The sequence below is a fragment of the Dreissena polymorpha genome, chromosome 1 (genome assembly GCF_020536995.1).
Source record: "Dreissena polymorpha isolate Duluth1 chromosome 1, UMN_Dpol_1.0, whole genome shotgun sequence".
In the NCBI taxonomy this organism is placed as follows: Eukaryota; Metazoa; Mollusca; class Bivalvia; order Myida; family Dreissenidae; genus Dreissena; species Dreissena polymorpha.
The window spans coordinates 203781561-203800687 of record NC_068355.1 but is presented as its reverse complement, the minus strand read 5'-3'; the positions used below and the strand labels follow the sequence as shown (position 1 = coordinate 203800687).

At 34.8% G+C, this 19127-nt stretch overlaps 1 protein-coding gene and 1 long non-coding RNA gene across 4 annotated transcripts in view; one reads left to right on the top strand and one right to left on the bottom strand.

The window, feature by feature from the left end:
- The window catches only part of LOC127864683 (uncharacterized), a 335102-nt gene that overhangs the window by 59575 nt on the left and 256400 nt on the right, over window positions 1-19127 (top strand). For 2 of the 3 annotated variants that reach the window (XM_052404559.1, XM_052404558.1), the window contains exon 1: window positions 15187-15726. The exons of the other annotated variant lie outside the window; for it this stretch is intronic. In XM_052404559.1, the coding sequence (XP_052260519.1) occupies window positions 15383-15726 (344 nt within the window). In that variant the 5' untranslated portion in view covers window positions 15187-15382. Of the gene's footprint in view, window positions 1-15186; window positions 15727-19127 lie in introns of those variants that run through there. 3 annotated transcript variants of the gene reach the window in all.
- LOC127864693 (uncharacterized) lies at window positions 4907-7519 on the bottom strand. Its single transcript, XR_008042214.1, has 3 exons — window positions 7356-7519; window positions 6650-6900; window positions 4907-5458 (listed from the first exon to the last, which is right to left on the bottom strand). It is a non-coding gene; the product is annotated as an uncharacterized LOC127864693 (long non-coding RNA).

The window sequence follows — 19127 nt, the reverse complement described above, 5'->3', positions numbered from 1 at the left end:
TTATCAAACGCATGGCAGTGTATATAGTAACCTAACATACCAAACGTACGACAGCGTGTATATAGTAACATAACATATCAAACGCATGGCAGTGAGTATATACTAACCTACCATATCAAACACACGGCAGTGTGTATATAGTAGAGCTTCAATGATTCGATCCGATGAATCGAAAATCGGTTTGAAATGCGTTGATTCGATTACGATACCAAACCTACCAAATTTGATTCGATTCTTTAGCATATAGACATATATAAACATAGATACGTAAAGCTTGCTGTATTCTGACTATTTGATATGGAAAGGTGTAGGTTTTATCTTGTAATTACCTGTACAAGACCTGTAATTACGAAGCGCGTGATTGGCTTCTTATTACTATAGTTATCCAATCAATAAGTGCGTTACGGTCTACTTTCGGAAAAAGCGTCAAAATGGCTGAACAAGTTGTGGCCGACAAATTGAAATTATCAGATGCGCATAAGATGCTTAAATAAAAAGTGTGACAGTATTTTGGGTTTCGGGATGGAAGCCCTCCCGATAAAGCAAAGTGTAAACTGTGCTTCACATATGCAAACATAACGTTGATTTAGCAAGACTAAGAGGTAGCACAAGTGCAACTACTTAAGTCGCCAGCCAGAAAAGTAGTTAAGTTTCTGTTGGGAATTTGTTAAGTTTATTAGAGAATGTGCTTTGTCCTACAGGTAACAGGTGATGCTGTCACGGCACAATGCAGGGGTTTTTATCTGATTTTGGGGAAAGGGCCTGGCCTTTTTTGAGGGGAAAAAAATCGCGCGAAACGTCGAATTTTGGGGGGAAAAATTGTGCGAAAAGCTGGATCTTGGGGAAAATAAGCAAAGTCTAAAATAATCAATTTAACATATTTTACTGTTTTTAAAACAAATTCAAGGCAACAGATAATTTAATTATGCAAGATTTTTCTAGTTTCTACAGTGGATCAGGATAACTTATATATTTAAAGGAAAAAAAAAAAAAAAAAAAAAAAAAAAAAATTTTTTTTTTTTTTTTTTTTTTTTTTAGGGGAAAATGAAATCTAGGGGAAATTTTACCAGCTGAGGGGAAAAAAAATCCGAGGGGAAAGGGCCGATTTTCGGTGGGTCCCAAAGAAGGAAAAAAAAACCTGCAATGGTAGACATGCTTGTAGCGGTTTTGGATATAAGTATAATAGTGATAGTACTATCACTCCACTGATTCCAGATGTTCTTATGATTATTTATTTAATTTTATATTATTGTGTATTCAACACAATCTTCTAGTCATAAATTGTTTATATTAAAATTGAGTCCTAATTTGCTATTTTTTTAAATATATTTTATTGAAATATTGACAATATTTGAAAGGCAATTGGCAGTTTTTTGCAAAATATTTCTTACAAATGTTAATTTAACACACTTTCAACAGTTTTTAAAACACTGTTGAACCAACCAAACTATATCAAACAAACACACAATTTGACAAATGCCCAAGATATCTAGGTATGCGACACTTTTGAACAGAAATGTTTATTTTGAGGCAGAAGAGTGAATATGTGATAAAACTAGGTTTGAAGATGAATCGAATCGAAAAAATCGGTATCGGAGTGTCTAAAATCGAAATCGAATCGAGCTGTATTTGAATCGTTGCAGCTGTAGTATATAGTAACCTAACATATCAAATGTACGACAGTGTGTATATAGTAACCTAACATATAAAACGCACTGCAGTGTGTATATAGTAACCTAACATATCAAACATACGGCAGTGTGTTTATAGTCACCTAACATATCAAATGCATGGCAGTGTGTTTATAGTAACCTAACATATCAAACACGCGGCAGTGTGTATATAGTAACCTAACATATCAAACGCAAGGCAGTGTGTATAAAGAAACCTAACATATCAAACACACGGCAGTGTGTATATAGTAACCTAACATATCAAACGTACGGCAGTGTGTATATAGTAACCTAACATATCAAACGCACGGCAGTGTGTATATAGTAATCAAACATATCAAACTCGCGGCTGTGTTTATAGTAATCTAACATATCAAACGCAAGGCAGTGTGTATTTAGTAACCTAACATATCAAACGCAAGGCAGTGTGTATATAGTAACCTAACATATCAAACGCGCGGTAGTGTGTACACTGTAACTCCAATATAAAGCACTCCGTTATAACGCTGAATCCAATATAACGCGGAGGGTGCTTGGATCCCATTTTTTCTCCAACCTTCCATTTGATTTCTGATTCAAATCCGTATTATGCAACTTCATGTATTTTCAGACAATTCAAAGATGGCGGCAATCACAGTCATGTTGATTGCTTTATTCAACCGTCCGTTGAACCGATTATAATCGCCTCGAGGTTAAACAACACCGACAGCTAATTGGTGTTAATCTGTTGTGTAATGTCAATAAAGGTGTGAAAAACTCGCGTGTCAGTGTTTATTACATGTATTCCTCATCAGAGCGGTTCAGTGCGATAATTTCCATAAGTTAAGTGCAAGCGGGATAGTTATATAATTCAAGTAATTCAAAACGATTGAAACATTCTTACTTTGATATGGTTGCAGTTTGACTATATTAAATGAGCGGCTGTGAAATATACTGCCTACTGTATAAAACAACTTTTTCTGTCATTTCATTATCATTCTAGTATTATGTCATTTAATCTTTCATTTCGTGTATAAGAAATTAAATAATGCAGACGATTTATTTACATGCGAATGCAGTGTACCGGCAATTGTTAACAGAGTTTCACTTTCATTTTCGCGCGGTATCAGAAAGTCCCCGGGAAACACGTTTTTTGCATGCGTATGACGCAATAAAACAATTTTTTGTACATGAGTCGTATTGCATTCAATCTAAATTTAAAGTCGCTCGTCCAATGAAAGCTCTGCCCCATAATGCACTGTACTCTTAACACTTCTGAAAATGGCATATATGCGTACGGTTGTGTTTACGAATTTCTTAAACATATATCGTCATTAATGTTCAAGATTATTATTTTTTAAGTGATGTTGCAATTTTATTGGATTATCGGATAAATGTGCACATTAGAAAAGCGGTATGTTTACTGTTATCGATTCGGTTTATATGCATGTATTTGCGTCAACACAGCATGGCAATATACATGACCTATATTATAGGCTATTCTATACCTGTTTTTTTATAGCGCCCTGCAGTAAATGAGCTCAAAACCTATAACGCGGATCCGTTATAACGCTGTTTCGCGGCTTGGACCCCATTGACCGCCCTATATTGGAGTTACAGTGTATGTAGTAACCTAGCATATCAAACGCAAGGTAGTGTGTATATAGTAACCTAACATATCAAACGCAAGGCAGTGTGTATATAGTAACCTAACATATCAAACACACGGCAGTGTGTGTACCTAAGTTTTGGTCAAAATCTGGTTTACACCAAAGTGAGATCTTAGGGTTACAACACACCGAAATGTTAATCAACATAGCCGTCTGTATGGCTAATTAATTAATGAGTTCAATATTTCCCTGCTATTTATGCCCGCCTTCGAAGAACAGGGGTAATATTGTTTTGTACATGTTGGTCGGTCGGTCGGTCCGTCCGTCCACCAAATGGTTTCCGGATGATAACTCAAGAAAGCTTAGGCCTAGGATCATGAAACTTCATAGGTACATTGATCATCACTGGCATATGACCCCTTTGGATTTTCAGGTGACTAGGTCGAAGGTCAACGTCACAGTGACTTGAAACAGTAAAATGGTTTCCGGATGATAATTCAAGAATGCTTAGGCCTAGGATCATGAAACTTCATAGGTACATTGATCATGACTGGCAGATGACCCCTTTTGATTTTCAGGTGACTAGGTCAAAGGTCAAGGTCACTGACCTGAAGCATTTAATAGTTTTTAACGTATTGACACAATGGCTGCCACTACAACTGACAGCCCATTTGGGGGGCATGCGTGTTTTACAAACAGCCCTTGTTATTTTTTAGATCTATTAATCAATTATCAAACTGTGTATTTTAGAATGAATATATGATAGTAATATTTAATTGTTTTGTAAATTAAATTTGTATCAGGATATTGTATTCCTTGCCTCATAAGAATTGGATAGTCTGACAGCATATTCATGTGTTGATGATTGCATATAATTTTAATTTATCTTTAATGGTTCAAATAAAGCATTTTTTCATCATACTTGCTATACTTTCAACGAGTCTAAAAAGAGAGATGTTGATGTTATTTGTACTAACTTTTTATGCCCATGGTAGGTTGGCATATAGAAGTTAATTGCCCGTCAGTCCGTATGTCTGTCTGTCCCCGGGCGTACATTGTCCAGGGTTTTCCATGGAAAGCCATGGAAAATATGAGGCTGTAGTATTCGGACTAAGTTTTTAGCCTTTCCAGCGTCAATATTAAAAAAAACGGTGGAAAATTGTCCATGGTATGAGGAAATAGCCTGGAACTATTTCCAGCCTGCAAGTTTAAACCCTGGAACATTTTCCAGGGTTTTCCAGCCAGCAAGGAAAAAAACCGTCCGAATACTCCATGTAATCTGGAAAACCATGGATTATTTTCCAGGGTTTTCCAGGCAGCATGTAATCTGGAAAATTCAGGAAAAAATTCTATGGTTTTCCAGATTACATGGAGTATTTGGACGGTATTTTTTCCATGCTGGCTGGAAAACCCTGGAAAATATTCCAGGGTTTTACATGCTTAATATTCCATGGTTGCCTGGTATAACATGGAAAATTGTCCAGCTTATACCATGGTCACTGGAAAGGAAAAATAAATTCCTGGTCTACAAAAATGAATACATGCATACAAATCTTCTAGGTCCATTATTTAAAAAACTTGCCATTACATAGAAGAACACGCCTGTCTTTAGTTAAACAATAAAAAGAAGCAAAATAACAGTAAAGTACCCTCAAAAAGTGTATTCAAAGCCATAAAAATACAAATAAGTCCAACAATGTACAGTCACAAACCTTGTAACAAGAGCACCGAATAACAGGTGCCAACGCTCGGCTGCGGGTGCAGTTTTGAGAATAAATGAAAGCTTGTCAGAATATTTTTTTAGAGGTCACAGTGACCTTGACCTTTGACCTGGAAGCACTTTGATTTTAGAGCCAATGTTAAGGTTTTAGCACAACGCCTACAGCGGACAACACGACACAATGAGCTGGCTATGACAATACTTCGGGTTTTCTCCAAAAACAACCGAGCTAAAAACTATATACAAGAAACAAAAGAAACAATGATAAATGGAAATTCTTAAAACATGTTTTGACACAGTAGTTATTTTAAGCTATTATGTCACAATATGAACACATGAGCACCAGGGTACTGTTTTTAGTATAGAACTCCCATCATTTTTTTAAAACTGTTTTTTTAATTTGCTGGGTTTCAGCAGGTTGCGGATCTTCTCTCGCACTTGCACAGGTTTGACCTTGTACTGCTCCTGCATGATCTCTGAAAGAAAAAGCATAATAGTTTTTACATTCATTTTAGTCACTGCGCAGCAATCATGAGATGGAATTTCTTTATTCTAACTCTCATTCATTATTAAGTCTACTTAAGATATTTCATATTGATCACTACACAAAGAAGTATATCTATTCAAATTTTGTCTACTTGAAAGTTATTCACTTCAGTAAACATTTATGATTTAAAGTAGTTAACAATTAGTTTGTTTGCATAAACCGAAATTTATACTCTGAAAGTTTGCAAGTGGGTTTTCGATCAACTTCCAGAAAGAAAAAAATGTACAGAAAAAAAATCATATTACTTTCATATAGATCTAATCACGACTGTAACCACTTTGATTCACTAACCAGTGGGGGTAATCACATGATAGTCAAGATGGCGACGTCCATACCGAGACAGTTATTTTTGCCGTTTTATACCTTTTATTACTTCTGTTTATAGTTTCAATGACGCTCACTTTCCAGCCATATCAGTAAAAAGGTGATAAGCGTTTATTTCGTATTTAGATACGCTTTATATCTCGACTTTACTCCCCGCAATTTTTTTTAATGGAGCCCTAATTATAAGGTCATCCCGCTAAGAAATTTCGCACCAAGTTAAGTCGAGATAAAGAGCGAATATTAGTATGAAATAAAAGTCAGTAACTTTTTTCCTAATATGGCTGGAAAGTGAGCGGAATAAAAAATAACAAGATGTGTGTTTGTCAGAAACACAATGCCCCTTTCTGCGCCGCTTTGAAGCCATTTATTTTACCTTTGACCTTGAATGATGACCTTGACCTTTCACCACTCAAAATGTTCAACTCCATGAAATACACATGCATGCCAAATAACAAGTTGATATCTGAAGCGACATAGAAGTTATGAGCATTTTTCGAAACCTATACGCGACACCTATGTGCAAAGTGTAACGGAAAGACAGACTGACAGACGGACGGACGGTCCAATCACTATATGCCCTCTTTTGAGGGCATAAAAATTATTTTGTATAGTTACAAACCTTCTATTAAATACTATATCTACTTAAAGTGTATGCATATTTACTACACAATAGGTTCGAAAAAGTGAGAAACATCTCTATTTTGAACTTTTCCATTTCAAACTATTTTTTATGGCCACTTTGACTGCGCGTTTGCTGGTAATACTTTTAAAACATATACTCAATTAATGCAATAACCTGTATAAATTTACATCTCCACAAATCCAGCTTGTCTTGGTCAAGGACAGGTATATGCTCATCACCGGGGTGCGGTTTTCCCACTCCTGTTCCCCTTGAGCTGGCAAACTTGTGCAGGGTAAAAACCTTGTCTAAAAGTCCATACATCATGAGGTAACATCCCCTTTTGCTCCATTTTTGGCAGTCGATGTGCACACTTTCCTTAGGATCTTCTGTTCAACGTAAATTTTGCCTTGGGACAAGAGTTTAACCTTCAAAATTAAAATATAAAAGTACTCATTAAATATGAGGAAAAGCAATCTGTTAAGTATCATGACCAGAAATAGCTAAAAGTAAAATTTAAGATGACAATAACCATAAAACCCAGCCATTATAATTCACTGTACACAACATTTACACTTTTTCATTTGTATGTTTATGTATTTATGTTTCAAATTATGTTATTACCCTCAAAATTGCAACATAACATAAGAGAATCTGCCATAGCTATCTTATATCTGAAAAAAGCTAAGCATTAAGTGGCAGATTTTTTGTTATTAATAAATGAATTTAAGTATTAGTCATATTGCCATTGTATTAGGTCACTGTATAGAGCATTCATTTTAAATGTTAACCACCTGCCAAAACAGATATTACTGTTAAACAATATTATTATAATAAACACGGCATTATAATAGAACAATACAAAGTAAATATAGACACAAACCTGTTCAGTAGTTCAGAGCATTCAAAAAAGGTCCATCATAACTCACTGAATCACTCTTTTCAGCTTTTTTACACACAGAATGTTGATTTCTACAGATAGAGGGACCAAATTGACATCTTACAACAAAACAATACTGATAAACAGGGATACATTTACTGCACAATTTTCAACTTGCATACAGCCCTTAATTGATAAAGTTTATGCTAAGAGCCAGAATTCAAAGATATGTTAAATACATATTTGATTGACATGAACTTTAAGTGTTATAAGGTAAACTATCATAACAAAGGGATCTTATTGTAATATAATGACATTTGGTACACAGTAAGGTTAAGTCTAATATTGCAATTGTGTGATCAGATTTTTTAAATTTTAGTTCATTATACCTATTTCATAATAAAACTTTACATGTATTTCAAGGTCTTTATACGAATATAAGAAAGAGCTTAGCTGCACTATTTTGAATGATATTTTTTTCTATATTGCTTTCCGTGTAATAATATATTATATATATATTTTTTATGTAATCAAACTATGCAAATTGTTTTATGTTTTTTCATATGTTGTGTAAATTGTTGAATTGTGATTAACTTTGAATAAAATGTGTTGCATTTTTATAAGTTATTTTCTCCTCTTAAAAAGTCTAAGTTTTTTCCAGGGTCAGCTGAAAATGTTAAAGTATTTTCCATGCTTAAAAAATTCAATGTTCAACTTTCCATGCTATCTGAAAATATTGTCCATGGTTATCCAGCCTAAATCCAGCATTTTCCATTCATTTTCCATGGTTTTCCATCCAAGGCTGGAAAATGCTGGAAAAAAAAGTCCGCGTTTCATGGACATTTCAAGAACAAAACCCTGGGAAACTCTGGAAAAATGTTTCAAATTCCAGGGATTTCCATGGAATTCCATGTTATACCATGGATTTCCAGCCTAAGTTCCATGATTACCCTGGACAATGTACACCCGGGCTATACTGATTCATATAACTATAACTAACTGAAAATCTTTTTCTCTTAATTTGTAAAATAACCCTCGTATCCGTTATTTACATCAGAACAAAACTAGCGTATATAAATAAACGCGGAGCATTCACATGATTCATGGCTATTTTTAGACGCGAAGGAGAGCTTCCCGCAGAAATTGCTTGTTTCCATTCAAGTCAAGTTGTCATGTATATTAATGATTTTCTGCAGTGTCTTAGAACTTCACATCATGTTTTTACGACTTCTATCGAAAAATCGGTATCATCAATGTAAACATTTTGGTGTAGCATACGAGAGAATGAAATTTAAAGAATGGCTCTGTTCAAGATTGGATTTTTGTCCGACAAATAAGTTAATAAAGAAAAATCCGACGGTAAAACTGACACAGATTATGATGGAAAAAGGGCCTTGGAGCTGTGGTTGCATGGAGCACAGCGGTCAAGGAGGCCAGAATTTGATGACGCTGAATAAATGTCACCTGCTGTACAGACATCATTTGTTTAACTGGTGATAAACAGTGAAATAATATAACAAACAATTTATGTTGTTAAATAGTTTTATTATATTTTTTACTCTGTGCATCAAAATTACTTTCTTGTGTTCACTAATTATTTACTGATAAAACATGATTAAACAGTTACACGACACAATTGTGTTTATTTGCTATGTCATTTATGGTCTAGTAGACATCAGATTCGGGCTAGTACATTTTAAGAGGAACTGATCCGATGGTCTGGTTGTAAAAAAGTTAATGTTGAACCCTGCAAACATGGCTGCGTGTGTACAAAATACATTACAACTGGACATACTAGACACACTATACACGAGGTTAAAATAATCAAGACAATGACATGTACAAATCAAGATGGCTGCGCCCATGAATTAAACGTTAACAGTCATTTTATTTTGACAAGGTAAAAATAAATCAGCAGACGATAAAAAGTGTATCGGTAGAGATTTAAAGATGAAATTTAAACTACCTGAAAACAAGCGATCGATGGTAAAGTTAACATGAGGCGAGTTATACGAGTATTGAAAATGTAGTCATAAAGCAGACGGAGTGTATTTACGAATGAAATTGGCACTATAAAACAACATAATGTGAACATGATTTAAACGAAATGAGCATGTGTAGGACAGAATATATTATCCCTGCCGAAAATTTTTCGGAGGGGATATAGTAATTGGTCCTGTCCGTCTGTCTGTCCGTCTGGCTGAAACATTGTCCGGAGCATAACTCCAAACCTATTCAATGGATTTACTTTAAACTTAGAATATAAACAGATGGCAACTAGGAGAAGTGCAGTGACCAAGAACCATAACTCTATCTACCTTAGTTATTGAATTATCTCCCCTTTTATATGATTTTAAAGTACATTCTTGTCCGGAGCATAACTCTAAATCTACTGAAGGGATTTACTTGAAACTTATATTATACACAGGTGGCAACAAGGAGAAGTGCAGTGACCAAGAACCACAACTCTATCTACCTTAGTTTTTGAATTATCTCCCCTTTTATATGATTTTAATGTAAATTTTTGTCCGGAGCATAACTCTAAATCTACTGAAGGGATTTACTTGAAACTTGAAATATTAACAGATGGCAACTAGGAGAAGTGCAGTGACCAAGAACCACAACTCTATCTACCTAGTTTTTGAATTATCTCCCCTTTTATATAATTTTAAAGTACATTTTTGTCCGGAGCATAACTCTAAATCTACTGAAGGGATTTACTTGAAACTTGAAGTATAAATAGATGGCAACTAGGAGAAGTGCAGTGACCAAGAACCATAACTCTATCTACCTTAGATTTTGAATTATCTCCCCTTTTATATAATTTTAAAGTTATTTTTTGTCCGGAGCATAACTCTAAATCTACTGAAGGGATTTACTTGAAACTTGAAATATAAACAGATGGCAAGTAGGAAAAGTGCAGTGACTAAGAACCATAACTCTATCTACCTTAGTTTTTGAATTATCTCCCCTTTTATATAACTTTAAAGTAAATTTTGTCTGGAGCATAACTGTAAATGTACTAAAGGGATTTACTTGAAACTTGAAATATTAACAGATGGCAACTAGGAGAAGTGCAGTGACCAAGAACCATAACTCTATCTTCCTTAGTTTTTGAATTATCTCCCCTTTTATATAATTTTAAAGTAAATTTTGTCCGGAGCATAACTCTAAAACTACTGAAGGGATTTACTTGAAACTTCAAACTTAAACAGATGGCAAGTAGGAGAAGTGCAGTGACTAAGAACCATAACTCTATCTACCTTAGTGTTTGAATTATATCCCTTTATTTAATTTCAAAGTAAATTTTTGTCCGGAGCATAATGAATTATCTCCCTTTATTTGTTTTTACAAATATTATTCTACTCTCTAAAACAAATGTTGTCATACAAGCAAACACATTTCGGCGGGGATTTGGCAGTACTGTGACAAGCTCTTGTTTAAACTAGTAATGATATTATTATTTATCATTCATGTTAATGGCGTTGTAAACAATCATGCAATGGTCACATGGTTTTACATGTGACCCGCGCATGTTTAAATATAGATCATTTCTGTCCATGGACAGAAATTGAAAAACCCTATCTTTGTACTGACTTTGGGCATTTCTTGACCGATTTTGACCAAATTTTTGCACATCTGACATAAATACCATCACATTTTGACCCATAAGGACTTTTTTGCAACAAATAAAAAATTGGGAAAATATACCAACATCAACTCTGCCGGCTTTAAAAAGAAAAATAGATAAGCAGTCTGCACCCGCTACCGGTGGTGCTTTTGTTTAATGATATTATGACATGTTATATATATATATATATATATATATATATATATATATATATATATATATATTTTTATATATATATAATAACATATACAATATCTACGGTATCTAGACAGTATCTAGGTCAATTTCGAATATGGGTCATGCCTTGTGTCTAAATGATATCTAGGTCAAGTTTAAATATGGGTCATGCCGGGTCAAAAACAAGGTCACTTTCATTTCAGGCATTTAGCATGGTGTCTGCTCTCTAATTGAAGTAGTTTTCATCCCTTCTTCAACAAATTTGGTCAGTAGTTGTGTCTTGATAATATGTAGGTCTGACAAGTTCAAATATGGGCCAAGGTATTAAGTGAATCAAGTTGTACAAAACCTTCAAACGTGCCTATCTTGTGACAGTTTGGCACTGTTGTTTAAAACTGGTTTATGTTATCCTGATGTAAGAACCCACTTAAATTGATAAAATTGAAATAAATTTATAATAATATTGCGTTTCACCATTTCCACATGCAAATGGATGAAAACATTCACACCCCATGTGCTAGAGCGTCCGATCTTCAAAGATGAATTATTTCACAGTGAGATTGCTCAGAAAGTATTATAATGATCACATGTGAAACTTAAAATCAAATTCTTAACAAATTACTGAGATATTCAAGTTTGGAAAGTGTTGCGTTAGAAAAGTCTCCAAGTGTATCTTACTTACAAAAACTCATAATTTCTGGCCAATAGTGACGAAAAAATGTGATTTAGAATTTCATGAAGAGAAGTGTTCTACATTTTCCTAAAGTAAACGCACATGTGCACTATGCGGATGACGCCATAAAGAGAAATGTGAGGAATGCATCTTATGAAATCCATTCCAATTGAACATGTGTAAATCATGTAACGTGATGTGCGCGTATTGAGCACTGTTTTAATTCAACTATAAATCATCAATTAACTCTAAATTTAGATTGATGCAAGATATACACACTTTTGTTTCCAAAAGTCAGTTGAAAATGAAAATAATACTGTGAAACCATTTATTTTCGCCAGCACAAAATTTGGTCATTTGTGAAAAATTAACGTTTTCGTCAGCACTTAAATTCGCCAATTCCTGACTTTGAAACAAAAATAAATTAAAAATACTTCAGTCAGTTTTCGTAAAACATGTCCGAAATATATCGTGGTGGCGAAAAAATCGTAGTGGGAAAAGAGGGAGGACACTTGAGAGTCACTTGCAGGAGGTGGGGCCTGTTTGTCACATGTCATATACTAGTCTTTTGTTATCAGCTGATCAGTACTGGGCCCCCATTAGTGTATCTTTATTATGATTAGCGGATTAGTGGGACCGAATAACCGTTAATGAGTGTTTGAAACAGTGAAGCCAATTGCCAGTTGGTCTTATTCATTTATTATCATGACCAAATTGATAACAGTCTTACCTTTATCGTCGCAAATTTGAGATGGTGCGAATTGTTTTGGATATAATTAGTGTTAGCAAACTATTTGTTCAGTTTTCAATAAAGATTCAAGAGTTTTACATCGTAAATATTTGATCACTTTAAGTACAGTAATTTGTCTGAAATGTCACTTTTAATAATGTCAATGAATTTAGCAATTTTAGCAAATGTATTTCCATTTTTCGGAAGTGTAACATTAACAGTGCATTATGGGACAGCGGTTTCATAGAGCAAAGTTCAGATTTAATTGTAACAACCAATAGACGAGTGAGTTTAAATTAGATTGAATGCAACAGGATACAAAGCAATGTTTTATTGCGTCATATTCAGTCATCCGAAAAACATGCTTCCCGAGGATTTCCTGAAAATAGCGCGAAAATAAAAGTGAATTCCTGTAAACAATTGCCCTACGTTTGGATGAACACATGCTATTTTCTCACCTGTATTGTAGTTAAACTCAAACAACCAAACACAAATCATTATGTTCTGTATTAATTTGTAATCAATGCAAAGAATGTATATCAGTCAGGTGTTGATCACACATTATCATCTTTTAATTTCGTTTATTGTCTTTGATCCGGATCCGCTGCGTAGAGGCTTTATAATCTGCAGCAACACTGAAAAACACAATACACACAATAGGTAATAAAGTTGTTAACAATGAGCGCTAAGCATTACTATTCTACCTAAACGAAGTCGATACAACTGTACTGCACTTGCGTTTTACAGATATTTCATGTGTCAGTTAAGTACACGGTATACCTACACCCCTTTGTGTCAAAACTGGATTTATCTTGATAACGCAACAGACGGAGTATGTATGCGTGGATTACGTTGGATTTAAGTTCCTCATGCAATTGGTAATTCAGTCTTAAACTTTTTCAAATATGGGGCATTATTGTTCGTAAGGATGTTGAATTTGTCAATCGGTCGACTGACGATATTCACGAAAATTAATGCCTGACGATTAATAATGGTTTCAGAGTACATAGAATACCGCGTACTAGTATTGCTGGACTTGATAAGGACATGACATAGAAAATCAGATGGCTTTTATTTCACCACGATTCATCTATAGATAGCAATTAGCGACCCCTTTCATATAAACACCATGGTGGGAATGCCTGATAAAATCAATAATTTTACAATAAATTGCTGAGAAGTGGTCAAAAACAACACTGGTGCACTCGAGTACTAGAAAATTAATGATTTGTTAATAGGGGGCAATAAGGGATAAGCGATGGTAAATTTAGGCAAGACATGATTTGAATAGCAAAATTTTTTATTAACTTTTAGAAAGTACGTCGTTGTGTACGAATGATGGGACACATTGTCTCATATTTTGATACTGGGACAAATATCCAAAAAGGGGGACTGTCCCGCCAAGATCGGGTGGTCTGGCATGTATGCTGAAACCACATAGCACACAGCTTTGATATTTGGTATATGACATCGGATTGTAGATTTTGACAAACTTTGTTGAAATCATGCGCATGTGCTCAAAATTTGCCTTGCTCTATTATACCTCAGTCACAAATAGACACCGATCACCGTCCGATCAGCGGCCGATGTATTTTTCCACTCATCAGGCTGGCGGCCGGCAGATGATCGCACGGAAACTGGGCCAATTTGTAGCATCGGGCGGCGTCCGGATTAATTTTAAGCTTCACTTAAAATTTTACCGATGTCGGGCCCGGGAAGGCATCGAGTTGAGATCGAAACAAGATCGGACGATCAACGCACGGGTATTGCCCGGCGATCGCCCGACATCGGATTCATTGAACGTGTATCGGCAAAAGTAAAGGTATTTCTAAGAGGCAAATACATCGGCCGGCGACCGTCTGATTGCCGGAGGGCCTCCGCACGATGCCCGACGGATGGCGGACGATGCTCGTTATGATACATGTACAATGAATCCGATGTCGGGCGCACGCCGGGCGATAACCGTTCGTTGATCGTCCGATCTTTTTTCGATCTTAACTCGATTTCTTCCCGGGCCCGATGTCGGGTAAAGCAAACTGTGATATAAAAAATTAATCCGGACGCCGCCCGATGCTACAAAATGACCCAATGTGTGCGCTATCATCGGCCGGCGCCAGTCCGATGAGCTGAAAAAAACGTCGGCCACTGATCGGACGGTGATCGGTGTCTATTTGTGACTGAGGGTTTAAATTTTGTCACTCATCGGACGGCGGACGGCTCTGATGTGTCCAGTCTTCCCGATGCCTGGATATTGGACACATCGGCCGGCGACCGGATTATTTGTGACTGAGGCATTACCCAGGTGAGCAATCATGTTCAATCTCGGCCCTCTTGTTAAAGCAGTTCTCACAAAAAGCTTTGTTTATTTCAGATTGCATTGTATTACTAGAGTTAAACTGGAATATTGTGTTTAAAAAATTAAATAGAGAAAAGAAACAATAAAATGGTTTTGTGGAAATATCAGATGTGGGACTATCATTTATAATATAACCTGTATGGGTCTGTGTAACTATCAGGTTTGCAGTAATCTTATTTTGAGCTACAAATCTTATTCACTGCAGAATGTAATCTAAATGTCACGTGCCAATAGTCTGAGCCAATAGTTGCTTTACAGTTCACAATGTTAAACTGTTTACTTGTATCAGGCCGATGAATGGCATATGGAGCTTTACTTAGTTAGTGTTTGGATCGAAGACTTTGTTGCTTGACTTATAAAACAAAATTGAAAGAGTTTTCTTTAAAATAAATTGTGTTTAACAGCCATACTCTGACGTTACATTTCAATTTAATTTAACTTTGCTGAAATCTCATTATTGAACATGGCAACATTTCCTGTGTCTTCTGGTGCTGAAGAAAATGTTGTGGATAAAGAATATTGTTGTTCAATCTGCAAAGAGCAAAATACAGAGATAAATGCTACTTTTTACTGTAAAAATTGCAATAAATTTTTCTGTGAACAATGTATTAATTCTCACAGTAAGCATGGTCTGTGGTTCAATAAACAATCTCCTTATGGAAAGGATAAAATAATGAAGTGGCCACTTTCTAAGAAAATGGAGAATTATCTTTTAACATGCGATATTCACAAAGATGAAAAATTAACAAAGTTCTGCAAGGACCACAGTCGGTTATGCTGCTATACATGTGTTGTCCTTGATCACAGGTATTTCAAATACATATTACCATCTTCCATTATTGTGGATATTTCAGTGCCATAATAATTGTACCGCATTAAGTTATAGTGATTATATTTATAATAAAAATAATGCTGTGGAATATGACTTTTGTAGGTAATTGCTACGTAGAGACGTTTTCTTTCTGTATCTTACTTTGGCTGCTGAAAAACGCTCTCTTTCTTTGTGTTTTGCATGTGCAAAGTAGCATACACATAGGGGATGCAGCGCGTTGCATTTCGCATTTTGTGACTTTGTAGAAATCACCATAGTATAATTTAATGACGACTCAATTCACAATACAGGGACAAGCACGCAATATATTGATTGATGTGTGTATCTGCTCAACAATATAATGATCTATAAAAGCTTCACACTCATTAGTCGGTTTGCATCTTGCAAAATGAAATGCTGCATCCCTAAAATAATCAATTTGGCCAATGCTGAACTAGATTTCATAGTTTTGGTCCTCTGTGAGGACATTTCTTAAACGTTTTATTGGCTGTTGAAAGGTCAACAAAGATCAAAACCTGTCAAACATACTTGATTTTTGCAAAAAGACTTTCCAAAACAATTAGACCTTCTTCCAACAACCTGTCAAAACTTGTTTGACCAATGTATATCTTGATATTCATGTTACCTCAAGCATCTATTCATATAAAAAATTAATTTTAGCTGTTTTTAAACACATTCACATAAAATAATACATGATGTAATGTATTGAAGTAATATATAACTATATAATTAATTTAAATTCATACCAATCTACAAAGACTAGTGCTGCAATAATATACCGGTATATCTGTATATATCGCAATGCGCAATCCGCATATTGTATTGCAATACGATTTTGATCATACCGGTACGAAAATTTTACAAAAATTCATTTACATTTCGTCCAGAAAAGCCATCTGAAATAATGATATCAAGGTAAACAAAACGAAGGGGTATTTAGTAAAATAAATTGTTACGTAAAAATAGCATTCTAAAAAGTCTATTATATGGAGTAGCATTGTTACATTGGAGCATTCGTTGGATGCTTTTGAACGAATTATCGTTGAGTTAAAAACGAAAAACTGTAAATCTTTTGTTCCATTCTGAAATGAGCATTATTAAATTTGTAATTTGAATTACGGAAACAGGCTTCTGAATTGTAATGCTAGCGAGACAATAAAAAAGTGCTTTATCCTTTGTCTCAATAAAAAGCGCGCGAAAATTATGCACACATGTAGAACGTCGCATGGGAAGTTTGGGTGTATTTTGTGTTGTATAAAAACGGGAACATCACGTCAGGCGATTCACGCGTGTTCAGTGGGAAAAAATTACCCGATTGGATGTTATTTTTATCGCATCTTAAAATAGTAACAAATGTCAAAATTTATTTGATACCAAGAAAATTGGCGAATGTTTGTGTTTCGTGTCATTCTTGAACACTTGTATAGTAAATATTTACCAGAATTTGCTTTAAAACTGGAATATACGGGATTATTGGGTAATTGGCTAGTTATAATTCTGGTACAAGTTAGCAATATATTGCGATATATTGCAATACAGGTTTTTGAACTGACAATATATTGCAATACGCTTTTTGGCGTATTGTTGCAGCACTTACAAAGACTATGATCTTACTGGATAAATGGTAAAAAAGGAAAGTTTATGTTTTTTATATGTTTATGTGGCATCGATAAGCTTGTCGTCATATGTTGTACACTTTTATGGCTAAAGTTGCAAGTTTTGTGTTAATACACCAACCCCTTTGACTACTTGTGCTATTGGTTTCATAACCCATAGCTGTGTTTGAATGTTGTTATAAAGGCGACTTCAGTAAAATGGGGTTGTCAAGTATGACCCATGCAGGTGACTTTGAACGGTAACAATTATTTGTATTTATTAAGAACATGTCGAGCACACAAAAATTAAAGAACGTGAACAAACAACATTATAGCTGCAGTTTGATTAATTTTTCTGTCAGTTACAATCACATATAGGATTTTGTCTTTAAAAAAGCAGTTGGAAGATTGGACCAATTCTTGTTAAATGAATATTGGACCACTCAAACTGTGTTGATCATGGCAATTGGGCTTACAGTTTTGGGGACGTCTGTACTAACTTTTGCTCAGAAACTGATCCACTTGATTTGGTGTTTGTTAACATAACTTTTTCAAATACTGTGCAAAATGTTTCATAGACAACAGTCACAATTAGTAGAAAATGTTATTAGCTCGACTATTATATATGAAATATGTATAGTGGAGCTATCCTACTCACCCCGGCGTTAGAGTTAGCGTTAGCGTGCAAATGTTAAAGTTTGTGTACTACCCAAATATTTCCTATGTCCTTTGACATATTGCTTTTATATTTTGCATACTTCTTTACCAACATGACTCCAATCTATAAACAAGAGCAGACAACTGTATCAAGCATTTTGACAGAATTATTGCCCCTTTTATACTAAGAATATGCATATTATTGCTAAATCTATGTTTAAGTTTGCGTACCACCCCAATTATTTTCTGTCCTTTGACATATTGCTTTTATATTTTGCATACTTCTTTACCAACATGACCCCAATCTATAAACAAGAGCAGACAACTGTATCAAGCATTTTGACAGAATTATTGCCCCTTTTATACTTAGAATATGCATATTCTTGATAAATCTATGTTAAAGTTTGCGTACCACCCCAATTATTTCCTATGTCCTTTGACATATTGCTTTTATATTTTGCATACTTCTTTACCAACATGACCCCAATAAATAAACACGAGCAGACAACTGCATCAAGCATTTTGACAGAATTATTGCCCCTTTTATACTTAGAATATGCATATTATTGATAAATCTATGTTAAAGTTTGCGTACCACCCCAGTTATTTCCTATGTCCTTTGACATATTGCTTTTATATTTTGCATACTTCTTTACCAACATGACCCCAATCTATAAACAAGAGCAGACAACTGTATCAAGCATTTTGACAGAATTATTGCCCCTTTTATACTAAGAATATGCATATTATTGATAAATCTATGTTTAAGTTTGCGTACCACCCCAATTATTTTCTGTCCTTTGACATATTGCTTTTATATTTTGCATACTTCTTTACCAACATGACCCCAATCTATAAACAAGAGCAGACAACTGTATCAAGCATTTTGACAGAATTATTGCCCCTTTTATACTAAGAATATGCATATTATTGATAAATCTATGTTTAAGTTTGCGTACCACCCCAATTATTTTCTGTCCTTTGACATATTGCTTTTATATTTTGCATACTTCTTTACCAACATGACCCCAATCTATAAACAAGAGCAGACAACTGTATCAAGCATTTTGACAGAATTATTGCCCCTTTTATACTTAGAATATGCATATTCTTGATAAATCTAT